At 38.9% G+C, this 25,890-nt stretch overlaps 1 protein-coding gene across 12 annotated transcripts in view; it reads left to right on the forward strand.

Annotated features, from left to right (window-relative positions):
* The window catches only part of ZNF521 (zinc finger protein 521), a 236,963-nt gene that overhangs the window by 109,544 nt on the left and 101,529 nt on the right, over nucleotides 1–25,890 (forward strand). For all 12 annotated transcript variants that reach the window (XM_087754700.1, XM_087754709.1, XM_087754718.1 and 9 more), the window contains one exon: nucleotides 4,584–4,668. In XM_087754700.1, coding sequence (XP_087610826.1) covers nucleotides 4,584–4,668 — 85 coding nt within the window. The remainder of the gene's footprint in view (nucleotides 1–4,583; nucleotides 4,669–25,890) is intronic.

Raw genomic sequence — 25,890 nt, forward strand, 5'->3', positions numbered from 1 at the left:
AAACGAGGGAAATGTCAGAACAAAATAGGCAGGTGATAAAATTCTGAATGACTTTGACAAGGAGGTGGAGCATGGGCAGATAAGTAGCATATGCAGTTCATTTTTATAATGAGGCTGGGGAATAGAAAAAGAAGAATGTATGGATACCTCAGACAGTCACAGGGCACAGAAGGCTACATAGAAGGATCTTCTGCATACTTCTGAAGCACTTCTGAATAGAACTGTAAATCCTCTAGTAGAGTGGTTTTTAGTTCTTTTACTTTGTTTATAAAAGCAAATAAAATTCTGGGCACAGAATTGAAGTACCAATTGGAAGACCATATTCTGGGGCCATTTATGAAAGGAGCAAAGCCTCGTTTGACATGACATGGACACTTGGGCACCTTTATAGAAAGGAAATTCTGAAAACTGCAAAGTGACAAGTGAGGATTAGGACAATAATTAAAGGTCTAGGTGACATTAATTATTCAAAAGGTTAGAGAGACACATGCATATGCTCTGCGTGGATTGAAGGCCCAATCCGAAGCTCATTAAATGTAGTCACAGAGAAGCTTTGCATGCCAGAAGGCTTTAAATTGGTTCTGAAAACAGGAATGCAAACGAACAGGGATGCAAGAGGCAACCGGATTGCCCAGTGCTCTTGTGAAACACCTAGTCCAAGCAGTTACTCTTCTGTGACAATTTTTAGTGGCCTCAGGAATGACTTGGGCCTCAGATTTACGCTCAGCATGTAGGAAACAAATTGGCACTTAGGTTCTTGACAGTAGGGGGTTTAGTGAAGGATTGTGGGCTTGTTTATTGAAGAGTGTTTATGAAAAGATGAGTCCACAATAATATAAGAAATAAAAGAAAAAGTTAAACCACTTTCTTAATTCCATCTGATGATGTATGTGTCGCTCTCTTCTGGAACAAATCTTTGGAAGTTTTGCAACAAGGCACAATTTAGAGCGCAGTACAGCTTCTCCAGATACCATACTGGTCCTGTCCATATGGAAATGCACTGGTGAGGGTCTTCTGCAGCCCACCTTTGCTGATATGAAATTACTCAGTAACAATAAATGTGCGTCGGCTTGTTTTTGCATTTGGAGGGGAGAATGAGAATGCTGCCATGTTTCCGTCTCTCGCAGGAGGCTGACAGGTGTCCTCTGGCAAATGCAGCAGCGGCAGGTTAGGGTGTAAGTGCCCCCAGCTGTCCGCCCTTCATCATTGTGTGGAGCTGATATACCCTGGGCTGTGAGCTGGAGCAGCAAGGCCTGGGTGCCCGCTGGGTTCTGCTGAGGCCTCCATAGGCACAGGTGGCTCGGGCAGAGGGGCAGGGAGCTCAGCCAGGGTTTCTCGCTGCAAAGAGCTGCAGCAAGGGAAGGCAAGGATGGCTGTCACAGCCCTGCACTTCTTCCTCTGTAGAGCCACCTTGTATCGCAAAGGGCTGGAGACACTCAAGAGAGATTCAAATGCCTCCTCAAGTCACAACCCAATTTTTCATCCATGCTGTGCTATGCAAGTGCTTCTTCCCCGTCTATCCAGGCAAGGGACATGGAGCTGCAAAACTCCAGGGCTCATTTCTGTCTTATTCCCCCAAGTTTCCCCTTTGTGGAAACACAGAGTGAGGAGGGGCTGAGTCTCCCCCTGGATCTCACCCCAGTAGGGAACTGGGACCAGCCATGAAGCACTTCAGGACCCAGGAGCTTCTGTGAGCAGTTATGAGTCCCGTGGTTCTGACAAAGCTTGTGAGACTAAGATGTAACTTGCAGTGAAAAAGGACTTCCTTAGAATGCGAAACATATGGAAATAAGTATGTGGCTTTTGTTTAACGTGGTGTGAAAATGACTGGGTTTGATCATTTGAAAATCTAAGAGTAAATGGGATTTACTGAGTTTGTTTTTAAAATAAAAACTTAACCATGCACAAGTTTAGACACTTTGAGATGAGTGTGTGTTGAGCTAATAAAAGTTGATGTCAACATTTTAGAATATGTTTGGAAACAAAAAAGAACTAGCATTTGATCAAGCAGCAGTCACAAAAACAGTCTTCCCTTCATGATAAAAAGTAAACCTCTGTGTGATTCTGCAAATATGTCAGATCATTTTGAAGAGGCTAGTAAGTGCTAGTAAATTATTTTTTTTGTTGTTGTCAAATGAGTCTATTTTTTGGCATTAGACTTCAAAAAAACCCCCAACCTTTGTATGTGTTGTCATTATGTACATCAGTCATAATTTTGCCAACAATTCTTGACATGCACTCTGCGTTACTGTGCTAACAAGAGAAAAGACCAGCCATTAAGTTTACGTTTCTTTGTTTTTGAACAAAGTCACATATCAGGAATAATGCTAGGGCTATGCTAATAAACAATATATAGTGCCAGTCATCAGGGAGTAAGAAATATTTTCTAACTAGTTCTAAAGGGAAACAATGTTTTTAAAAAAGGGAGAGTGATTGTTATTTATGCAATATTGTTCTATATGTCAGCGTCAAAAAGCATCTTGTAAAGAGCTTAGCATAATAAATCTTTGATCGTGACTGTCATTATTTAGAGGTCTTTGATAGATCTAGATGTAGTGCAGTAAGGTTAAATTTACCAACATATAATAGGAAATCCTTAGGCTGAATCTGAATTTCTACCAATATGTTACCAGTATTGTCACAACAACAAAAAAGAGAAAAAGTGTTGTATCTTTTAAAACAGCAGGCTTTACAAATCGTAACTGTAAAACTAAGTCAAAGCAGATTTGTTTTCTGGGTGCCCATTGATTTTGTTTGTCTACATAAGGATTTAACTTGGTTGCATTTCAGAAAACTAGAGTTGATTTAAATGAAAAACAGCAAAAAGGCTTATGATTGTTTTCACCGAGAAGTGACACAATACATTTTGTTATTGTCATCAAGGGAATTAAAATAGCCCCTGTGTATGAGAAGCAATGGGACATTTGTAAAGAGGAGCCCACAGGAACACTTAATTTCAGAGTTGACTTCCATTAATCACTAATTTCTCAGTTAACTTGGTAAGACAAAATGACATATGTTGAAAAAGTGTTTGTATTCTTGCCTACAGGTTTGAAGTAGAAAGATACTTAATGGATGGGCACTTTATCTGTCTGGGACAGGGCATCTAAATTTAGATGCTGATAACAAATCCAGCAAGTCTTTAATAATGTTCAGAGTCAGGGAAAAAAACTTTTTTTTTTAATATAATCGATAATACCAGCTGCATAACACTTTTCAGGGGTATAATATGTACAAGACAGGCTGGATTTTCAGTGCACATTATCTGGTGAACCCTACTTCTTCCCCAACTAATATACATGAAATCTGCAATTTACTACATCTGTGCCAGCTTTTTGTAACTTTACATTCTTTAAAAAAAATATGGTTTTCCTTTTTTTTTTTTCCTTTTTGCTGATGTAGGCAAGGTGTCTGTGGCTGTACAGAAAGATAGGTGTCTCTTGAGTTACTGCCTTGATGTGGCAGTTCAGGGCTTACCTTGCCTTCATTGCATCTTCAAAACAACAGTTGAGCTCTCCAGGACTGTTACCTTAGGACTTGAGTCCTTGGTACTACAATTATGCAGTTGAATACTTTTATGAATCTGCCTTCTCTCATTAGATGCCTGGATAACTGCAGATTTTAAGTCTTATGATGAAAAAACAAAATTTTACTTTTTAATATATTCTTAGTTTTCACTTTTAAAGCAGTGCTTTCCAATATCAAATCTCTGACTAATTCAGGTCAAGAAAAATAATAAGAGAAAAGAAAATCGCATTCTTAGGATATTGAAATGTCTTGGACACGTGATAAACCTTGCAGAGAAGTGAAATAGCAGACCTCTTTTGAAAGACAGCAAGACAGAAAGGAAAAATGTTTCTCATGCACCAAAGAGAGCAGGGTAGTACATTTCCTTGTTTATAATGAAATTTGATCTGTATACACCATGATTTTTAAGTAAGTCAGGCCCAGTCTAATGTGGCCAGAAGGATTGCTCTCTGGCTGGTTTCTAGCCAGCCTTCCCAGTTTTAGTACAGGCTTGCCAACAGATATGGAAGCAACTGCTTGGATACAGTAACCATTCATCCAGACTAGCAGGGATTTTTTCCTCCTTGAAAGATGGCAACTTGATGGACCATTTAAAATCTATGGTGCAGAGGAGATGCTGCAGCCCAGTTGAGAACGAGGGAGAAGCAGATTTCTGATTTCTGTGTTCTGTTCCTGGCTTCTTCCCAGTTCTGTAGTGGGCCTAATCTATTGGTATAAAATGAAGGATTCACATTGATTTCTGTGTTGTTTGGATCACATCCCACATATCCTCATTGTGTTTTGCCTTCCATGAATAAAAAGCTGGTGTTTCAGCAATACTAGTCTGTCCATGGAGTTGGGAAGCTGAAAAAAGATCAATCTCTACAGTTTCAGGAAACTCAGATAAAAGATACTACAGAACTGCAGAGTCTTATTTTTTAATATTAATAATTAAGCCTTAATGAAAACACTGCTGGAGAGCTTTAAATGACCACTTTGAACTCAGTATTTTGAGTTATAATGAAATGGTTCCAATTGTATGTTTCAGTAAATTTTATCTACCCTTGTTTCTTTAGAAGAAGACCTACCAGTGCATCAAATGTCAGATGGTTTTCTACAATGAATGGGATATCCAAGTTCATGTTGCAAACCACATGATTGGTAAGTGAAGCACTAAAACTTCTGAAAGACAGATAGCCATTTCTTACTCATGATCATCATTGCCTCTAAAATTAAACAGTGTTAAGGAGAAATTAATTGTGCATCCATCAATGATTAACCTAGGCATGATTGATTTTTTTATTCATATTATTAGACTTGATAAAGCATTAGCATATTTTATTTTCTGCAAGGGCTAGTTTAGACTTCTGCAGAGAATTATATATCCACTGCCAGTCAAAACACAGGTGATTAGCAAATTAAACTTCTAATCATTTTTGCATTATTGAAAACAAACTAACAGGAATGGTTAATGAACTGGATGTTAGCTTTCCGTAGAGTTTTAGACAGGTTTTAATTTCAGAAGTTATTATGGTAATGACACTACTGTGTACTTCTCAAGCACCTTGGTACCAAAATCAAAACTGGCGAGTTTTTGTCATTAGGAAACATAAATAATTCAAATGGCCATAAAATAGTATTCTTTGTTGTGTTTGAGCAGTCTGGAAAAAAATCCTGAGCATATCTGTATAAATTAAATGCTATCATTTATTTGAAAAAATAAGGAATTGTACTGTTCAGTAATGGAATCTGCTCTTTAAGGTACAAGCATTTAAAAAAGTCTTTTAGGATTCCTGAATCCAAGCCTGGCTTGATGTTTACAAGGCTGTTACAGTTGTAAATTGGAATAAAACAAAAGCTGCTTTTTCTTTGATATTCATATTTTCCTATTATTTACTTATTCCCCTAGGATTACCCATAATGTTTTCAATTTGGTAACAACTCAGTAATAGCACTAAGAGTTCTATCAGCCAATTAAATTTATCAAGCACATAATCTGCCCGCTAATAAGATAACATTGCCAGGGTTGTCTCATTTGGTTTTAGCCTCTTTTCCAAATTTCACAATTCAAGACAGAGATGGATACCATTCATTTTATACTCCTGCTTCTCTTTTACACTGTTTTTCTTGCTATAATAATAGAAAAGCATGCAAAGCACAGACCAAAGGATATGGTATAGAAGCCAGTAATTACATGTCCAACAGAAGAGAATTTGCTGGTTTATTTCATTTTATAACTTAGAAATACTTAGTTTGATGCTATTTTTTTTTCTTTAATGGTAACGTGCAGATTTCTTCCATGAGCACTAGTAATTTGGCTGCACTGTAAAAGAAAGTTACCTGCTAAAATTTAATAGCCCATTTTTCTGGATAGTTTATTAATAAGTTTTAATACATTTAGAGCATGAACATTTTATATACTTTTCATAAAAATGAATAAACACAAATGACAAGCTGGTGTTGTAAAGTAGGAAAGCGATTTGCCTGTTGGATTAAGCCTTAGTTTTGATATTTTATGTCTTTGGGGAGGAGATAATTTGAACTGCTTCACAGTACTCAATCTGGGTCAGTAACGTGGAATTTAAAAGTAGGTTATTACCAACAACAGAACTCACCATTTCTGCTGTTTTCTTTGAATCCAGTCTTTGACGTGTACTTAATTGTAGCATATAGTGACACTGAAATGTGACGGGGAACACGGACACTGTGGATAAGGGATGATGCTGAAATGGCAGAGTGGTGTGTTTGCTTGCCACCCATTTCCCAAGCGCCTCACATTTTCAGAATAAGAGCCCACTTCTTTCATGAAATACTCAGATTTTCTTTTTCTCTGTTTTCTGGATGAGTTTTAATAAAGGGTCAGAATGGGAGGAGAGAAAGGAGGAGAGAGTCAGTAAAGCAGGACAAATCCAGTTAGCTAGCTTCAGCCTGCAGATCTGAAAAGACTGAGATTTTCTTAAACGGAGATATTAACTGCCTGTGTTTTATTTCTAAAAGCTGGATGAGGTTGAATGAGAAAGAGAATCTTTTAAAAAATATGTAATTGTTTTGTCTGCGTTATATCTAATCATGCATGATATTGCTTCATGACATAACCATAGTGACACAGATTTAAACGTGCTTAATATAAAATCTTCCCAGTGAAATAAAGAAGGAGCTTGCAAAACATGCAGGGAGATTTGCCGGTCATGCTTGTGGTAATCTGTGTTCAGTGGAAGATTCTTATCTGCACTGCCAGACTTAACAGTGCAGCTCCTAATGATGTAGCCTCGATTAAGCAAATGCAAGGGGATTTTGTGTTGGGGTGGAGTGAAAGGAATATCAACGTTCCGGAGAGTTTTGAATGTGACCTCGGAATTGAAGCACAGGGAAAAATAATTTCTGATCTCCAATTCTGTTAGCCTTCTCACCACTAATTGGATTTTTTCTTAGCTATCTTTCTAATTTCACTCTCCCCCCTCCCCTTTAATTTATATCATTGTTCACAGGCCTTTTTCCAAGACCGTATTCTGTCTAGAGAGAAAGGTTCAAGGGGTGACATCAAGCTATTTAAAATTGGCCTTAGTTTATGTGCGTCCATAGGTGGGCTTATAGTATTCATATATAATACAGAAAACATTCACGGAAACACATTTGTGTGAATATATATAATACATAACCCATATATATACCCATAGATACCTGCATGCATATCAATATGTAGACTGAAAAATATATTAGATGAAACAGTTAAATGAATATTGACTTGTTGACACAGCGCATTTACCAAACAAAAAAAACCTGGTTTCCTAAACACATTGGTCCCTCCCTTTTTACATGTATCGGATAAAATATGTCTTCCTGCCCTGCTTTCCCAGTAGGAGACTGGCAGAACAAGATGTAGTGTCTTCGCTCCTCTGGGGAAGGGAAACTGAGAAAGCTTCAGGAAGAGAGAAAGAAAAAAAGGACTTTAAATGCGAGAGAGGGAAGGTAATCCGGGAAGGCAGGCGTTAAAAGTCAAACAGTGTGATAATCCCTAGATCAAATGTAGGGGCAATAAATGGCTTTACAGACATCATCACACAGCCTCAGGAATGGCTATTTCCTCTCATAGTAAAATGCTAGCATTATCTGCGTTGCGGTTATTGATGGATGTAGTGTCTTCTTACCTGAAGGACTTCATAGTCATGATTCAGGGAAAAGAGAAAAGGGGAGGCAGCTGGGACATGGGACAAACAAGAAGGTGGAAAGTCATCTGCCAGACTCCACTCAGAAATGGGTAGGAACCACTGACAGATACATGCTGAGCCAGCTGAGGGAAACAGTTGCTATTCACCATCTTTTTAGCAGTTTGGGAGCCTAGAAAAGTTGATGGTGTCCCATCTAATTACTGTGCCCCTTGAATACAGTCCTGGGATGTAAACTGAATTCATGTTGCTAGCATCCACGGAGAGAAGTTGCATTATGGAAGGTCACTGAGGCAAAGATATGTTTATAAAACCCCAGTGTGAAACTTAGACTTTTAAATAAGGCAACCGGAATTACTTTGTTGGCTAAAATAGCTCCACTGAGGGTAGGTATTTTTAGGTCGTGTGTATGTGTGTGTTTTTGTCTAATCAAATATAATCTCAACTAGACATTTAGCAGGGGAAGAGGGATTAGAGGCTATTTGAAAACCTTCTTTGTTAGGAGGGTATATAGTGTTTTTACAGATTTTATTATACATTTCAATCAATTCAACAAGAGAGATTATGCCACCTAATGGAAAATAAAATCTGCAGATGACCCAGTGAAGTGTAACCTTAAGCATCTTTGACAACTATACAATTTACATTCATTATTATACAAGTTATATATTAAAAAGATGTCATGGGGTGGCTTTCCTCAGTAACTACATGTTCATTACTTGTAGAACTTCCCATGAAAAGTGTTCTGCAGCCTTTAATTGAGTCTTCCCAACATCTTTGTGATGGGACAGGGCAATAAGCCTTTTCCATTGAATAGATGAGGACAAAGAGGCGAAGAAGTGGAATTCCTTGCTTGTGTTAAGTGAGTGAAAGTTGAAGAGTTCTGACTGCCAGATCTGACCGCACATTTCCAGACACCGTGCTTTGTCAAGCAACGCCCATGTTTGCTTAAACTACACGCTGATTCAAGCTTAGGCTAGGGGATGCCAGCGGACAGAAAGCGAGGCAAACTGTGGGCTTTTTTAAATAGGCCCTCTGTTTAGGCATTATTTTGGACCTAGATGTAAGCATGTACTTTTGTTTGGTTAATCATGAGGATGATTGCCAAATGAAAATATGTTTGTCAGTGTGTGTATTGAAATCTGTTGATAAAACAATTTCTCAGCTTTTGAGTGGGAAAGGAGGAAACGTAAATCCAGGCACATTTCATATGGGTTTAGAAAGTGCTGGCAAACGTGGTAATTCTTCAGCAGTCTTCTTTCTTTTACTTTTCCCTCCGAGTGGAATATGTAGCATTTTTAGTAGCTTTCTTTGAGAAAATTCTATTTCTGGGTGTCTGTGGAAAAGAGGGAGGCTTTCTGGCATCCCTTTGTTTTGCTCACATAGTTTACAGTTGGCATTTGACCTGAGAGGGTAGGAAGAGAGTCTGCCATTGTTTGTGTTCTATTTGCTGCACTCCACTGCTCCTCCTATTATTTTCCCTGTTATTTTAAGCAGACAAGCTAAACATTGTTTTTTCTTCCACTGATTCCGTTACATCTGTAGTATCTGATGCAGTTCAGTCTAAATAGACTAAACAGTTGCCATAACATTTGCTTAGGATTTTGCACACATGCACATGCAGAGTGGGTCAGAACTGGGGGAGTTTGGACATGTCTAACTCAGAAAAGGGATTACTCCACATAAAATCCTGAGGCTCAACAGCAGTAGTGTAAACTTGTAAGTGCTCTGAGTAAAGTGCTGTTAGGCATGAGATAATGTAAAGAGATGGCATTGCCAAGAACTATTTATGAAGAGCTTAATTTTTTTCACTCTGATAATTCTTGACCAATAATTACCAGCTTCTAATTATCTATTTTAGTTAGAAAGAAATCTCTATCACTATGGAGGTTGGCATTGCAACTAGTGCATAAATCCCCAAAGAGGTAAATGTGTTCCAAACAGCCACAAACAACTGTCTCATGAAACATAGTGAGCAAATTGCGAGCCGCTGGCTGTGCACAACAGAGCAGCACATTTACCGTTGAGGACTGATCAGGCTGACAAAGAGAATGATAAAAGGGGGAAACAGCCACAATCTTTGTAGTTTGCTGCTACTTTTGTCGATGGAGAAAGCAAGCCCAAGTGTCATAGCAAGAGCCACTACCCCTCTGAAAAGTCGGGGAGCAAAAAGGGAGGGTGAGACGGTCAGAATTCAGTACCTTTTTGCAACCCTACTTTTGACAATTTCTATATAGGTCATTTCTGATAAATAAACAGACTTTTCTTTTTTTAACCTTTTCAGTATCATGTATAAAACACGTTTTGTGAAGTCTGTTGTGGTGAGGGGGGGAGCTTATTTTTGAGGGGAGGATGTTGTGTAGCATTGAGCGAGGTAGCAGGTGTGAGCAGGAGGAGGAAACGAAGGGAAAGAAAAAAAGATGCCGAGCACCGAAGTTAGGAAGCACATGGGAAAACAGGATGAAGCAACCCTGCAGTTGACAAGAAGAATTCTAGTTTACACCAGCAAATACTTCATTAAACCCCAAGTAATCTATGCTGGAACAATTGTAATTTAAAAAGAAGAGTATATAGAAAGTGGGCTCTAACATTTTAATTTCTCTGCAAAGAAATTTTACAGCTGTGTTTTACAATAACAAGTAGTATGTAACCATTAGAAGACATAAAGACACATTTTAGTGCAACTCATGATTTTTGATTTTTTCAGTGACAGTGATATAAGTATATAATATGTATATATGCTTGCGTGTTGTGTGGATGTGCATGTTTGCATTATGCATGTATTAACTGCATGCATAATAAACCTATAAAAATAAATCATCTTATTTGCCTCACATTTGTGCAGTGTACATTACAGTATGTGTGGACAACATCACTGGTGTCAGGACAAAGGAAATACCTCAATCGGCTTTCTGGAGCCCAAGAAAATTTTAGTCTGGTTGTACTAGCATGTGGCATTCACACATTCTGTTATTTGTCTAATGCCTAAGGTCATTAAACCCCATGATTTTCCTTTCGCTTATGCAGAAAGCTGTGCTGGGCAACTAATACTTGTTGCACCGTGTTTACCTCAAGTAATACATCTTCAGAACGTCCGTTTAATCACTCTACAGTAAAACTGACGTTGTGAAGTCCCTCTTACCCAAGGTTTGGAGAAAAAGAGTCCAAAGATAGGCATCTTCCCACTAGAGGAGGAAGGAGGTGGAGACTTCCTTTTGTTGGTCATCTTTCACTGATTCCTGAGTAGTAAGAAATGGAAATTGTCGATTTATAGTGAAGAGATGGATCATACCTTGTTAGCATCAGAAAATCATTTGGATGCCTGGGAATCTCCTATTTACATGCAGAGCTGGCAAGAAGTTGTCTAAAAGTTAGAGGAAACTTGGTCACCTTGTCTGCAAAATGAGGAGATGTGATTGAAATACCCAGGAAAACCAGCATTTGGAGTTAAATCTGAGAAAACGTAGGTTTATTTTGTGAGGAGCTGGGTTACAAAATAGACAAAATCTGGGCTGTTTAATACTAACAGGAAGCTACTCTCCTGTGGGCAATGCTGGCTTATTTGAAAAGCCCATAAAGGGTTTCTGCATGGACCATACAAAAGGGATACTTTCTCTTTAATAGCCATCTGTACAGGAGAGATGAGAAGTGGGCCAGGTCATCTCTCCTCAGCTGTCATGGTATTAACGTAGGTAATGGAGCAAGCTCTGCGTTCTGCTGGGTGTTGTTTTTCATAGATGTTCATCGATTTACACAGATAATTCTATTTATTTCTTAGAGTTGGTCCAAGCAAACCAGGCAGAATAACAAACACCAAAGCATTTCAAATGACTTTATCTTTGTTGTTTTGTAATGTAACTTTTGTCTAAAAAATGGTGTCACACCTACTGTGCAGATGGCTGCATGATTTGTAAACCAGCCAAAACATTTAAACAAATGTGTGATCTGGGGATAGATTAAATAAAGGATAAAATGGAGTGTGGACCACAAATTCTAATAATCAGATGATTTTAAGTTGTGTGTAGTGTGGAGCGATGGTAGCAGCGATAGCAGGGAACGCTTGCCAATGACAGCAAGGTGCCTTACAGATCTCAGGATGGAGCCTGTGGCCTAGTAGGCCTCAGTTTGAGAGCTGCACATTTGCTGTACAGCTGGCAGCTCTGTATGGGGACATCAGATAAAACTTATGTAAAATGAAGTGTTATTGCTTAGTATGAAATTGTGCAGAGAGGGAATTTGCAGACAGTAACTGAAAACAGAATTCATGGTACCAATGAAGCAGACTGTAAATATGAAGAGGCTTTAATTATCTGCGCAATTTAACAAAAAATTCAAGATGTATTCGGAAACGGCAAAGGCTGCTGTAAACACGCTGGAGCGGGGCTTCGGGTTCTGTATGTGCCACCTATTCGGGCTCCGGGGGCCCTGCCGCCCCCCCACCCCCTGGTGCGCACTTTGGCCCACCAAGCTGCTCTGCTTGGAGCTGGCGCTTCATTTCAGGGGTTGGAAGCAGGAACGGTTGGCTTGCTTTTTGAGACAGCTTTTAGGAAAGACCATCCTGGCTTTTAAAATCACAAATGGTTAAGTCAGGGCACAATGTGCAAACATCTATGAACCTTTCTTTTTTGGGGGCGGGAGGCACTTTAGACTCAAAAAATTCTAATAAAATAGAATGAAATTGTCTTATTATTAAATAATAATATTAGTAGTAATAATAGTAATGATAACACTACTAAAAGAAGCATTTGACAAATGCCCACAATTCAGGCTGGAGTTCATTTTGTAAAGAAATGAAGCAAAGCACGCGTAAGCTTCAGGTTTTTCCTGCAGAAATGCCCGTGATATGAATAGCACTTGATGAAGGGGACGCTACCGAAAGGTAATGCCAGGCAGTACGAAAGTTGTTCCTTTCCCTCTACCTGCTGTAAGATTCTCCTCCGAGCCGCTGCAGTGATATACTGTGCATGTTAATACTTCGGCACCACGGGCTGAATTAATGGCATGGTGTCAGCCTTCCCTTTTGTTCTTTGTTGCTGACCATTTGTATTGCAGGCTTTATCGGTAGCCTTAGCACATTCCTTCGGGCTGTGTTTAGCTGTCAGCACAGAGGGTAGCCTCACCATCGCTTTTCTAAATCATCCCTGTTCTTAGCAGAGAAGCCTCCGATTCTTCGACGGAGTACGTCCCGAGGTTTCTCCCTGCGATGTAAGCGCAGGAAGCGAAACAAAAGAAGCCAATATGGAGAGTGGGTGTCGAACTTCAGCTGCTCATATTGTTGCATTTGGTGAGCTGACGGGGTTTCGTAGGTCACCTTTAGAATTATGCCTATGACAGCAGTAGCTACCTGCCAAGATTGCAAGGTATCTCACAGCTCTCAGGATGGAGCCTGTGGCCTGGTAGGCCACCGTTGGAGGGGTACACATTTGCTGTACAGCTGGCAGCACTGTATGGGGCAGCAGTGTGGGCTGTTAGGGAGCTGGAAAGGAGACAAGCATGAAATTTCTTCTAACCCCAACTCTGTTTTTCTGTACTGTTGGCTGCTTCTCAGTTCCTTGACAAAAAAACCAATCAGGCACCCTTTAATCCGCCTGTGATTACCAGTGGTATAAAAAGAGAAGCATAATGAGGAAAAATGCCTCGTTTTGTTGCCTTCAAAAGCCAACAAATTGGAGTTAACTTGACAGGAAGTGGCTTAATAATTAGATTATTTATTTATTCCTGACACATATCCCCCTGTTACTAGTCTCAGGAGATCCTGTAGATGGTACGATTTTCAAGCTGCCATTACTTCGCTGTCTTCTGTGAACAAAGAAGCTACTGTCTATCAGTCAATTAAATGCACTCTTTAAGCAGAGGCTGAGAAGTCCTCAATGGATAGAGCCCTGGGACATTGTGGCTGATGATTCCTTTCTCTGTACTGTACATCACACTCTCAACTATGGTCCCCACAGAGATGGAATAAAGTCATGCATTAAAATATCACTTGTTGATTTGTTTGCTAATGAAGAGCCATTGAAATGTTTGTGTATTTCTGTGGCAAAATTGTTGATAAAAGGACTACTTGCTTGCATATCTTACTTCATCTTCAGTAAGCGCTTATTTAAGACTTACTAAAATTAAAGTCAACAAATTAAGGAAAAAACACAGAGATGGATAATATTGGTTTACTTGCAATTCACATCAATGTAAATAACACTGAGGACAGCAAGAAGAGAGAAAAGGGAATAATAGTACTTCAACAATGTCTGTTATAATTTTCTTCATTAGTAACAGTAAGGATCTCTGGTGTTTTTTTTCTGGTGCAGTAGCGGGCACCCATTTCAAATAATAAAAATGCTAAAGTATCCGTTTAAAAATTATCCTGGACATGTAAGAATATTCGATTTAAAAAAAAAAAAAAAAAAAAGGAAAGCTTGAGACTGTGTTTCTGTTTTTTGCATTTCTTTTTGGATTTTAAATATGCCCAGTTAACAAAAGCTTCCATTATTTAGAGATTAACTGTGTGCAGCCAGTTAGCCTCTTAGTTGAGAAAAGTACAACCATGTCAAGCTAGTTAGTAATGCTGGTTAAGGATGCATGCTTACTGCAAAATCAGCAAACTTGTCCAAAGCTGGGGCTTCTGAGCTTATCACCACCCTCCCTCACTTTCTCCCCCGCCACCCCACCAGGCTTCTTAACCAGGTTTCATAATCTCTGAGTATTTGCCCTCCCACCATTCTTCTTCCACCATCCAAAAGCCAGGGTCGCCAGAGTGGACCAGTGTGGACCACGTTTTGGGCTGGGGTGGAGAGAGGAGGTGTTTCGATTTTTTTTTCACAGAAGTTGACATACATGTATACCTGTCTTCACACTGAAACACATTAATTGGCAACATCCATCTGGAGCTGATGCAGGTCTTATGCTGCTTGTCTTACAGAGCTATATTTGCTCTTAAGAAATATAGATAGTGCTATAGCAGTTCTCCAGTGAACTAGCTCTGTTCTGAATTTAGCCTCTGTATGACCATTTGCACCTGCAAATAGAGCCTATAAGTGCTATAATATATGGTTATTTTTTCAACCTTATAAAGAAAGTCACTCATACCAGGATTATTGTTTTCAATGAACTTAACAACAAGCTATAGGGAATTAATTCAAACCAGCCTCAAATTGGAGTGTTTCTTATTCCTATCCTGTTATTCCAACTCATTTTATTAGAAAAAGCTTAGATACTCGGAGGTGTTCTATAATAGAAAATGAATTTGAAACCCATTCATTAATTGGTGATTAATACGTTTCAGGATTAGTTTAAGCAAGGCCCTACCTCCTGCCCAGTCAAGTATGTTCTGGTTAATATCCAATTATCTGCACCTTCGTACTTATTATGTCTTAATATTTCGGATATGATAACCAGAAACTTGAGAGTAATGCTAATGAGGAGCATAGAACAGGAATTAACCAGTGACACACTCAATGATCCTTACTGAGGAAAGTAACTCCTTCTGTCTTCTCAGCATAGTGGTCGAGCTACCACCACGCTTTCAGTAAGCAGGGCTTTTAATTCTGCCTTTACGGGAGCTTAGAATTATATTTAGGTAAAAATCCTTCATTTTGCATGCCTCATAGACCGTGTATGGTCAGAAGATACTCCTGCATACCCTTTTTTACATGTAGAGTTACTTTCTTCAAGTGGAGCCAGTGGATCAATAGTAAAGTGAAACGGTAATACGCACTTAAAATACAAGTTGTTTTATGATTGAATGCACTCTCTTCTTATGTACACAGGTGTATGTGTGTACGAGCTGAATGGCCTGCCTATCATGTCCTTCAGCTTGTAAGACAGCTGCTTTTGTGACCAGCAAACCAGGTATAAATGTCTGTGAAATCAAAAAAAATCTAATTGCTAAATGAGATGTAAACATTACCAAATTAAAATTTTCTGTGCACAAAAATGTCAGGCCTTTAAAGTTCAATCTCAAGATTCTTGCCTGTGAAACATTACTATGCACCCTCTTAGTGAAACATACAAGTAAAACCATGGGACCAACATATCAATGGGGCAGAACTGAGTAATTCTGTCATGTGGCCTTAAACTAACGTAATTATAGAGGTAAATTCAATGTATAGGGAGAAAAGAAGAAGAAACATTCCTTTTGGCAGATTTATTTTTCTTAACTAAGCTGTTGTTTGAATATGTTGTGCAATTCGGGACATTAGGAGAAGCCCTAGAGGAAATGAAGCAGTGGTCAGAGTGAAGGAGACCTGCTCAAAGGTGCAAAGCCACATAACACATTATTTTTATTACATGAATATAATCTGATATATGTGGTACTTATCCAAGAGACTTTACAGAATATGCTATTCATAGGGTGTTGGACAAAGCTTATTTCAAAACACTGCCTCATTCACTGTGTTTGTACTGAAAGGTAGGAGTCTCGTGTTTGGGTTAGACTGAACGATAAAAGGGATAGTATATTTGTATAATCAAAAGCAATCATAAAACACATGTACAGTGGCGAGAGTTAGGGATATGCCAGTAACATCCTGTTTTGGTTTTCTTTTTCCAGTGCCTAGCCATACAATTTGGATTTTCTCTCACACAGCACTTTATTAGAGTGTTGTAGTTCGGGACCTCAGCAGTATATTCTTAATATCTAGCTGTTTGGCTAGGCACCCTTTCTCCCAACCCTCTCACAGGCAGCCTTCACAATGAACCAACTGTGCTTCTGGCTTCATTGCTTTTCATTGCACACCTATGCGAGTGCCAAGACATTAAGATAACTGTGCAAAAAAATCCCCCCGCAAGCCCCCCAGATGAGACTCCTGCAGAGCACTGTGTAATTCACTGAACAACTTGGGAGATGTTGATGTTTACTACCTCGTTCAATTAGTCATTCAGAGGCAACACAGCCTTCCATTTGCTTCGAAGTTTGGTTTAAAAAGCCTAACCCAAATATCACTTAGTGCAAAGTGGGATTTGCAAACTGTCATAACATGATCAAATCAAAACCAATTTTCACCAGAACAGTTAAATACTCTTCTCTTCAGCTGAGTGACATTTCCCTGCCAAATTTGAACTTTTAACCCACGTTGCTCCTTGTGTGCTGTTATTCTTCAAGTCAGACTTAACAGGGATGGTATTTTTAACCTTTTTTGATTAAAATATAGCTGAGCTTAAAAAAAGAAGGCTAAAATGAAAACAAAATGAAAATAAAATTAAGTAAGTAAAAAATGAAATAAATAGGTTTGGGCAGAGAGCTAGCCTAGAAGACTTAATCTTAAGGACACTTCTTAATAATGGAAAAGTTCTCTACTTTTACCTGCTGCTGCATTTGCACCAGTGATGGAGTGTGCCGAGCAGTACAGACTGGAATTGTACCACCAGGACAAATCCTTCATGGTGGTGCATGGGAATAAATTAGGTGACAGAAAATAGGACTCTAATTTCTATGATATGTCACGTAGGTTATTGTATTTTACATCAACTGCCGCTTTTGTGCTGCATGTGCATCTCTTTCAGCCCTTGCGATGGGTCCTCCAGGCCACCCTTTTTGTGGGCTTGTGTTTTTCTTTGTCTCCTTCAACCTAAAGCTTCTGTAGAAGAAGTTCTCTTCTCTGACAAGAGAAGCACTCTCAGCATACTCTAGCTGCCCTTTTTTCTTAAATGTATCCTTCCTATTCATCGCCTTAAAAAGCAGATTTGGAAGGCTCTCTGACTCCGAATTCTCCTACGCCATTATCTCCCACAAAATACAGTTAAATTTTCATGGCATGACATAGTCTTTCTCCTTTTGCTTTATGGTGTTGTCCTTTCTTGTTTGGAGGGGGAACTCCTTTTTTCCAAGTCTTGTTTTCCAAGTCTTTGCTTGACAGGCTGCAAAGGCAATTTTTGTTTCAGAATGTCAAAACGGGAGTGTGAATCGGTGGAAGTTTGTGGTGGTTTCAGCATTGCCAATGACTTTTCACTAGCCTAGAACAAGTCGTTGAAATGTGAAATGGAGACAGTACTTACCCACAGAGATTTTTCAAGACAAATTAGTTAATGCACATGAAGAAGGAAAAGTATTGTAATGCTGTAAATAGCAAGCTATTAAATTATTTGTGTTTTTTATTATCTCTTGGCTAATGGGGAATTCTGCTGCTTGCCTTAGAGCTCCCAAATTTGGTTCATGTTTCCTATCCATTTCAGAGGCCAATTTAAAAAAAATTGTTCCTCCTTTTTTATGGTATCATCCACTTCTCACAGATGTGGTCCAGCTGATTTCTATTCTTGACATTACCTTCTTCACACAACAAAAATTGTCTTTCATTTCATCCCCAGTCAGAACCAGTTAACAGAAAGAGAGTTAACAGAAATTGTGATGGCTTCGATGAGTCAATAACATCGGCTCATTCCTCTTCAGAATTTGTCCTTTGTCACTGCAATTCTGAAAGTTGCTTCAAGGTCCATCTGCTCTGCGGGTCTTGTACCCTGCACAGATCTCTTTCTTAATTTCTATATATTCTGCTATCATATGAAAACATTTATTTTCTCCCTTGCCTAAACCAGTTGCATTTCTTTGTCTTCCTTGGCTATCGTTAATTTGCAACCAATTATTGCTGTGCTCTTGTAACAAATTTGTGGGTTCACACTATAAAATGTACTGGCAGTCTTTAGCTTCAGTCGCTTATTGTGGCGTTCAGCTAAGTCTTGTAAAAATGGCACACTTGTGCACCTTCAGCAGAGTTTTCATTTTTCAGTATTCTCTGCTGAAATTACCTTCTTTTTAATCTATAGTCCTGATTCAGTACCAGCTATAGCTGGCACCACAGATCTTGTAGCTTTAAATAGTATGCCTTAATATTGCCCCCTTTGTACGCTGTATTGTAATGAAGCAACATCAGTAAATTGCAGTGAAGGGTGATTGTTGCATGGGGATGACTACTACACCTTGGGGTCCATTTGCACCAGATTATTTTTTTATTGTTGTTATTACAACCCATCTTCTTTACTCTCTTGATGCCAAACTTGCTGTTGGACATCCGCGCAGCACAAGGGATCTTTAAAAACATTTTGGACATCAACTTGTCTCTTAGGTACACACCAATGACTGTTCAATTCCAGGCTCTGGTATCCTGGGTGGCTTTGCAGTACTTTAGCGATGCCAGCTTGGTCTGTTCACTAGACTTGCGGTGTTCTTCATCATTTGCTCTTAAAAAATTAGTTTGTTGCTGATAGAAGTGACAGGCATTTCTTGCTAACCGTTTTCAGACAGGAACAATAATAGATTTATAATAAGTGGAACATGCTTTTTCCCTTCTTGCTATTCCCCATACATTTTACAATACAGAAGAGTGCAAAAATGATTTTGCTTGAGCTGTTTCCTTTCCTTTTGGCACTGTGCTCACATTCAAAGGAAGAATTATAGCAGTGGTGTCAGTTTATCATCCAGTGCCATGATCTCAAGGAACCTTCTGCAAAATTGGTTCACCCAAGTCATAAAAATTATTATTGTTGTAAAGATACAAATATTTTAATAAAGACATTTTCTTTTCAAAAATCTTTCGAACTTACAGTGACAATGTCTAAATAGAAGCTTCAGCAAGGTAGGAGTGCAGATCTCTGCCTTAGTTGTACAAGAAGCAGCCTTCAGTCAGCAGCCTTCAGTGGTGAAGGCAAATTTTAACTGATTTGCCAGACAATAAAGTGGAAGATGATCATTGATTTCATAAATGTGGAGGCCAAGAAATTGTCCTGTGTTCTACAACAACAGGGTAGCTCAGGAGACCATGGCTAACATACTTACTGGAGGTACAAGGAACCATTGCCCATTCCCATATACCTTCGTGTGCTGGTTTTGGCTGGGGTAGTTAATTTTCTTCGAGCGGCTGTGTGGTGCTTAGTTGCCGGCTGGGGTTAAACCACGACACCTCGTCACTGTAGCCTGACGCCTGATCACTTACACTTTTGATACATTCGATAGCAACGTTCCTGTCACCCCCTTCCACTGCAGCTTGGGGATTGAGCATCCCCTCTGGTGCTCTGCTAAGGGGTAGAAGTAGAAACTACAGCTCCATCGCATGACTTGCACAGTATCAGGACTCCCAGGTGTGCCGGCTTGTGGCTCTCGTGGCCACGTTCTTTGGTGCTGTCCTTGCTGGGACTGTTTGCACGAAGAGAACTGTCCCAAAGCGGGAGTGTCACAGGGTCCTCAGGCTCACTTGTGTACCTGCATCTGTCTCTGTCGCACACAGTAGAAAGTTTTAAGTGGGCTTGCGCATCGCCTCTGTACATTATGAATTGTAATGAAAAGGTCTGATCCTGAAAACGTGTAAGTATGCATATGGTTTTATTCACATGAATAGATGCCACAAGCTTCCTTTTATACAGGAATAAGGCTATATGTGTTTGTAAGATTGAGGCCTAGATTGCAATTCCGGGTGGTATTTTAACAACATGTTCTAAATGCGGAAAAAAATATATTTCTTCCGTAATGAAGTCATCATCCCATTAAAACATCTTTTTTCCCTCAGTGATACCAAACGTGAATTTTGAGCTGTAATTTGGATTTTTTCCATCTTTATGAAGATGGCACATTTTTTTCATTGGAAGGCAGCTTTTTTTTCAGTTTTTTCTTTAGCTTAATACTGTGGCTGTGTAGCATTCCCATTTAAATCAGGAATTAGAGCTGACACACCTTGGATTGAACTATCAATTCTTTTAAAACTGACGCCAGTTCCACACTATTCGGTCGTACAAACTTCCGATTACGGGCCAGAGAGCATTGATTTTTAGCTGTCATTTCTAGCACACACACTGTAGAACTGAAATTTAAACCTTAATCCACTCTTTAATACAATTAATTTTTAATGTGCAGTAATACTAATTGAAATAGCCTGAATTTAGTAAGTCACCACAAGACATTTTCAAAAGCAGGAGTCTCCACTGAGAGCTGGGGGGACAGATAATCATTGTTACAGTGTTTACAGAATAAATGCACACTCTGCAGGCAATTCCATGCCAAGAGATTTTTTTTTGTTAGTTTATATTAATATATTTCATTGTGGATTTAAATTTGTTTGCAGTGATTCCTACTGAAACACATCTGTCGTCATGAACCAAGTTACTTTGATTTTGTTTTAATGGAAGTGTTTATTTTTATAGAATATTTTCAGTCTTACGTCTGTATTTTTAACATGACTGTCACTGTATTATGTAGTTGTCAAATGCATTGTGATGTGCAGAGAAATGTATTCAATTTTCTACCTTTAAAATGGTCAGCCATGCAGTTTCTATGTATGATAAACCAAAGCTGCATGTTCTGTACCTGACTCTTTTTTCCCCTAGGTTTGCCTTTCATATAAGCAATATATCTTGTGCCAGCCTGATTTCAGTACATCACTTTTAATTTTCAGATGTGGTCTTTTCAGATGTTTTAGCGGGGAGGATGGAGAGGGGATTCTGGCTGCAGAGGAACAGACCTTACACAATTAACCAAGGAGGGATTTAATCATTTTTATAATAGCAAGATGCCATTGCTACATTTATCTGATAAGAAGGAATACTTCTTAGAATGCATCAGTTCTTCTGATGAATAGGCTTGTACGATGTTCAAAGTGAGCCCCAATGTTAAGTGAAAAAAAGTGGCATGCGCTTTATATCATCCTTTCATGGCTTTCACATTAGAGTATTTAATAAGCCAATAGTGCTGTTAAATATTTAGCAAAGGTTCCCTCAAAACCTTGCCATATATTCAGATGGGATTTTGAGACATTTTGCAGCACATAAGTAAAAATTATGCTTTAGTTCTTGAAACAGTTGTAACATGGCATATTTCCTAAAGGAAGTGCAGGACAACATGGCATAAATATATTCAGCAGATTTCACACCCACAGAACACCAGAATTGATTCCCATTTTTCGGATTAAGGGTTCAAACTGGCTCCCATTTTGTTAGAATAAAGCTGCACTGAGTTTATTTGCACAGAATATTAAAACAGTATTACAGCATTTAGTAAAAACCCTGCAACTCACAGTGTGATATTTTAAAGGCTCCTTACCAGTACATCGTTTGTAACAATGAACATTTTCTGAGTTGGGGGTGAGAGAAAAGCAAAGATCAAGTTGTTACCCTCTTCTGAGACTAAGATAGTACATCACTACGTAACGCTTTTAGGTTCTGTAGTATGCAAAATAGAGATTTAATAACATAGTTGCTGCATGATGTTGTTAATCAAACAATAATAAATCATTAGAAACCCTGTAGTCTTTGACAAACGTCTGCATGTTTCAGATCCTTGTTGTATGCTAATTAATCCTCAGTAAGTACTTGTATAATAATTAAATGTCTTGCACTTAAAATACAGCCAAGCCCATTTATACTGTTTAAGGAGGTGTATCTCATGTTATCTTCAGAAGGAATTGGGGTTCCATATGTGATGCAATGGGCATTCACCCGTTTCTTGGGATAACTCGCAGATTTTAGGTGCCATGCTGGGTGGGCACTCTTTTTCCCCCTGTGGGTGTTTAAGAGTAGGCTACAAAGGTTGGGTGAGCCTGTCTGGCTAATTAAATCAGTAGGTTTTCTGCTGCTGCCTGGCTGAGTACGTTCCTGCCCCACGCAGAGGCAGCGCGGCGGTTCTGCGGTCTCCCGGCTGCAGCGACAGGTGAGGAACAGCTTTGCAGGTGCTCAGCTGCCTGGCTCGAGGCTCCCGCTCCTCCGTTTCCTGGGGATATCTCCAGTTCTCCTACTCATTACTTAGCCTGTGAGCTGTGTGCAAGAATTTGGGCCCACTGAAGAACTATATTTTCAAATGTTCTTAAAAAAAGAAAGGCTATCTGTGGTGGGTATAAGCGACACTTAGTGTTGCCCATAGTGATTAGTTTAACCCCTGAAGGTGGAAAGTGGTGTTTTTCTGCAAATTTTATTTTCGGTTTGGGTGAATATGTATATTTTTTAATTTTCAATTTGTAGCAGCAGCTAATACCAGCTTTTTTTTTTTTTAATATTGTGGAAAAAATAACTCTCTTTCAAAGAAATAGCAGTGTAGCCTGTTTGCAGATTATTTGGGTCCTGTTTAAAATGTTGGATTTATTTTGCTTGGGAAACCATGTTCATATGTATGGCGTATTCGTTTAACTATTCAAAAAATTAGGGTGTTAATTGCATGCATGTGTGTGAATATATGGAAGAGTCTATGTAGTTATATAGGGTAGATGTATTTAATATGCATAGCTTGATGTATGTTGACCTCAGGTTACGAGAGTAGAAAATCCCATTTTCCAGCTTGTTTCAAATGTAGTAAAAATGCTGCTTCAGTTGCTTTATGCTACTCACATTGGGAAAGGTGCTTATACTGTGATAATTATCATCAAGGAATATTAATGCGTTCAGCATTTGTAACCCAAAAACTCATTATAGCTTAAGCTGTGCATCATCTGTGAAGAGAGAACTTTGCCAGAATTCGCTCTTCACAGGGGTTGCCTCCTGCTTGTGATGGAGTGGTCAGAGTATTGTAAGAGGTCACTTAGGCTATTTTTGAAAGCTGAAGTTTTGCAATTTTTGATTCACTACCTTCTGTCTAAATAGCTTAGCATTCTTCCCCCCCCCCCCCCCCAAATTTGCTTTTTCTAATTGAATGCCTGGTGAAGTGCATAAAGCTAAAAGATAGCATCTCGTTATGTGCAAGATGCTAAAGGTGTAGACATAAATATTGCACATCAAGGTCACAGAGATTTCAGGGTCCGTATTCCATCAGCATACATGGATTTGCACAGACACCACTGTCACTCATGCTAATAGGAACTAGCCATCCCAATCCAGTGGTCTTTGATAAGAATCTGGTTTCTTACTTGTGTTAAACTGTTGATGCTTTTGGTAGCAACTTCCTCTTCAGTATTTATGTATTCTGGGGCCATATTTTGGTTCCTTAATGCTATTTCACCATGAAAAATAGGGTTTGTCATTTTTACACCTCTGTTGTAAGCTCCTGAACCCACAGTTTAACAGCCTTCAGCTTTCTAAAATGTACTTGGGCAGCTTGTTCAAAGCGTCAGAGCCCAATTCTCTCCTCACTCAAGTTTCACATCAATGCCCCCCAGTTGGCTGAGCTGATTTACATTAATGTTGCTGGGAGAGAATTCAGTCCTGTAAGGGTTATTTTGTATTTTCATTAGTATGTCCTGTTGTGAGAGTCTACATGTGGCTGTACATTACAGTACCCAAATATATGCTGGAATGATTACGGAATAAGATGACTGAAATACCTAAAAATAAATAATGCCCTACAATAAGGAATTCCTTTTTTGTTGACTGGTAATTGAAATCTTCCTTCCAACTAAGCACTCTTTGCTTCCACCCTTGGTAATGAAGACTGTAGCAGAGCCAAAATTGTGTTGTTCAGTGCTGTTGTTGCTGGAATTTTTAATATGTCCAGGTTTTATTATTTCTCCTCCCCAATATTGATACATTGCTTGTCATTTCCCACTCTTAATATTGCCTTATGTTGCATGTTGTAGTTTGCTTTATGTTAGGCAGAGAAGACTGGCTTTCATGGACTGTTTTGTTTCTGAGGTCAAGATGCGAACCTGGCCTTGCTCCTGGGAGGACTAGAAAAATCTATTTCATAACTTTCTGCAGGCCTCAAAGAAGGCTAAGAAGAAAAACACAAAACCCATAGGCTTAGTTTAGACCGGGTGAAGAGTTGGATTCATCAATAGCAAAGCTTGCAGCTGATCAGCTTTTCTTGTCATAAAGAGTCCCTGCTGTCAGTGCATACTCCACTGATACGGCAGAGCTTTGGGGAGCCTTGTGAGTCTTTTAAACACCCACACATTTGTCCAGAAATACCTGACTTGATAATATGGAACAAATCTGCTGAAGTAAGAAATTGCTTGCCTATTAAATCACCAAAACGAAGGGCCTGGAAGATAGGCAAACACAGTCCTCGTGAGCTGAGTGTGGGTAGTATGGGCTTATTATCAGTTCACTGATGGGGCATAACTTTGGTTTGTGCAGTAGAGTGCTAATGCCTTGTAATGAATGGCTGTCTTGAACCAAAGAGAGATTCTCAGCAGGTGAGAACACTGTTGATGGGAAATAATATGGTACTGTATCTGCCGTGTGGATGTAAACTTAATAATCTCTATGAATTTTGAGTAACCCTGCTTCCCTTCCAAAGAAACATTATGAAAAGATTGCTTCCAAATCCTTCAGATACTCACTGTTCCTGTGATAGATGCCTTAGTCTTTACCTGGAGGCGCTGGAAATGAATGTATGTTCTTTGCAAGAGATAAGGATGTAGACTTTAGAAGGAGCAAATTGTATTTTCATGTTTAAGTTCACCGTTTGCACTTGATGTGGTGAAAGCCAAATGTAAAGAATTGCTTTTCAGCATTATTTTTCCATCTTCTATATTTCAAGACCTCTGAGTTATTATGTTAAAATGTTCTATTACATGTAATAAAGAAATGTTGGCAAACTGGAAATAGAGCAAGATTGCCTCCATCGATCTGGCTGTACTTGGATTGCTCTGGCTACATCTTAAATCACAAAAAGGGTCATCTTTGTGCAATGTAATAATGTTACTGAAAAGACCAAACAATCTGCATTTGCTGAGGGCATGACAAATGAAACCATTATCCAGTTTTAACAGTTCCTCCTTTTAATCAAAAGGGAAAGTAGTGGGATTGATTCTTATCCCGCTTACACTAACACAGCTACACTGGCTTCGGTGAGTTACCAAGTAGGTGACTATGATGAAGTGTGAGCAAATGCTTATGGCAAAGCAAGTGAAATCAGGATCAGGTCCAGCATTTGTTTTAAAAAATGTTAGCATTCACTCTATCCTTATTTAACTTTTTTTTTCTTCCAGTTTTATATCTATTTGTCAAAATTCATATAACAGTACTGTGAAAGATGGGGAGTGAGCATGGAGGCAGCATCTGCTTTTCAGCCAGACCTGGAAAATACTTGCATAATTTTTAAATTCATCTGGATTCTATTTCATGCACAGGGCCTTTTTTGGAATATTTAAAATCTTAAAACTATCTCAATTTTTTTAAACAATAGGCTCCTTATATATATATATAAAAATAAGTACCAGGTTTGTCTATATGGTTTATTTTATATAAATCCAAAAGCTCAGAGATTTATTGTATGTGTAAACTCAAAACTGAGCAGATTAGATATTGTAGCATGGTATTCAAAGGAGAGCTATTGGAATGGTAGAATTCTTGGCTTGGCTCCCTCTTCAGATGT

The sequence above is a fragment of the Nipponia nippon genome, unplaced genomic scaffold (assembly GCF_047370975.1).
Source record: "Nipponia nippon isolate SJK-2023a ecotype South Korea unplaced genomic scaffold, ASM4737097v1 scaffold_1, whole genome shotgun sequence".
Taxonomy (NCBI): Eukaryota; Metazoa; Chordata; class Aves; order Pelecaniformes; family Threskiornithidae; genus Nipponia; species Nipponia nippon.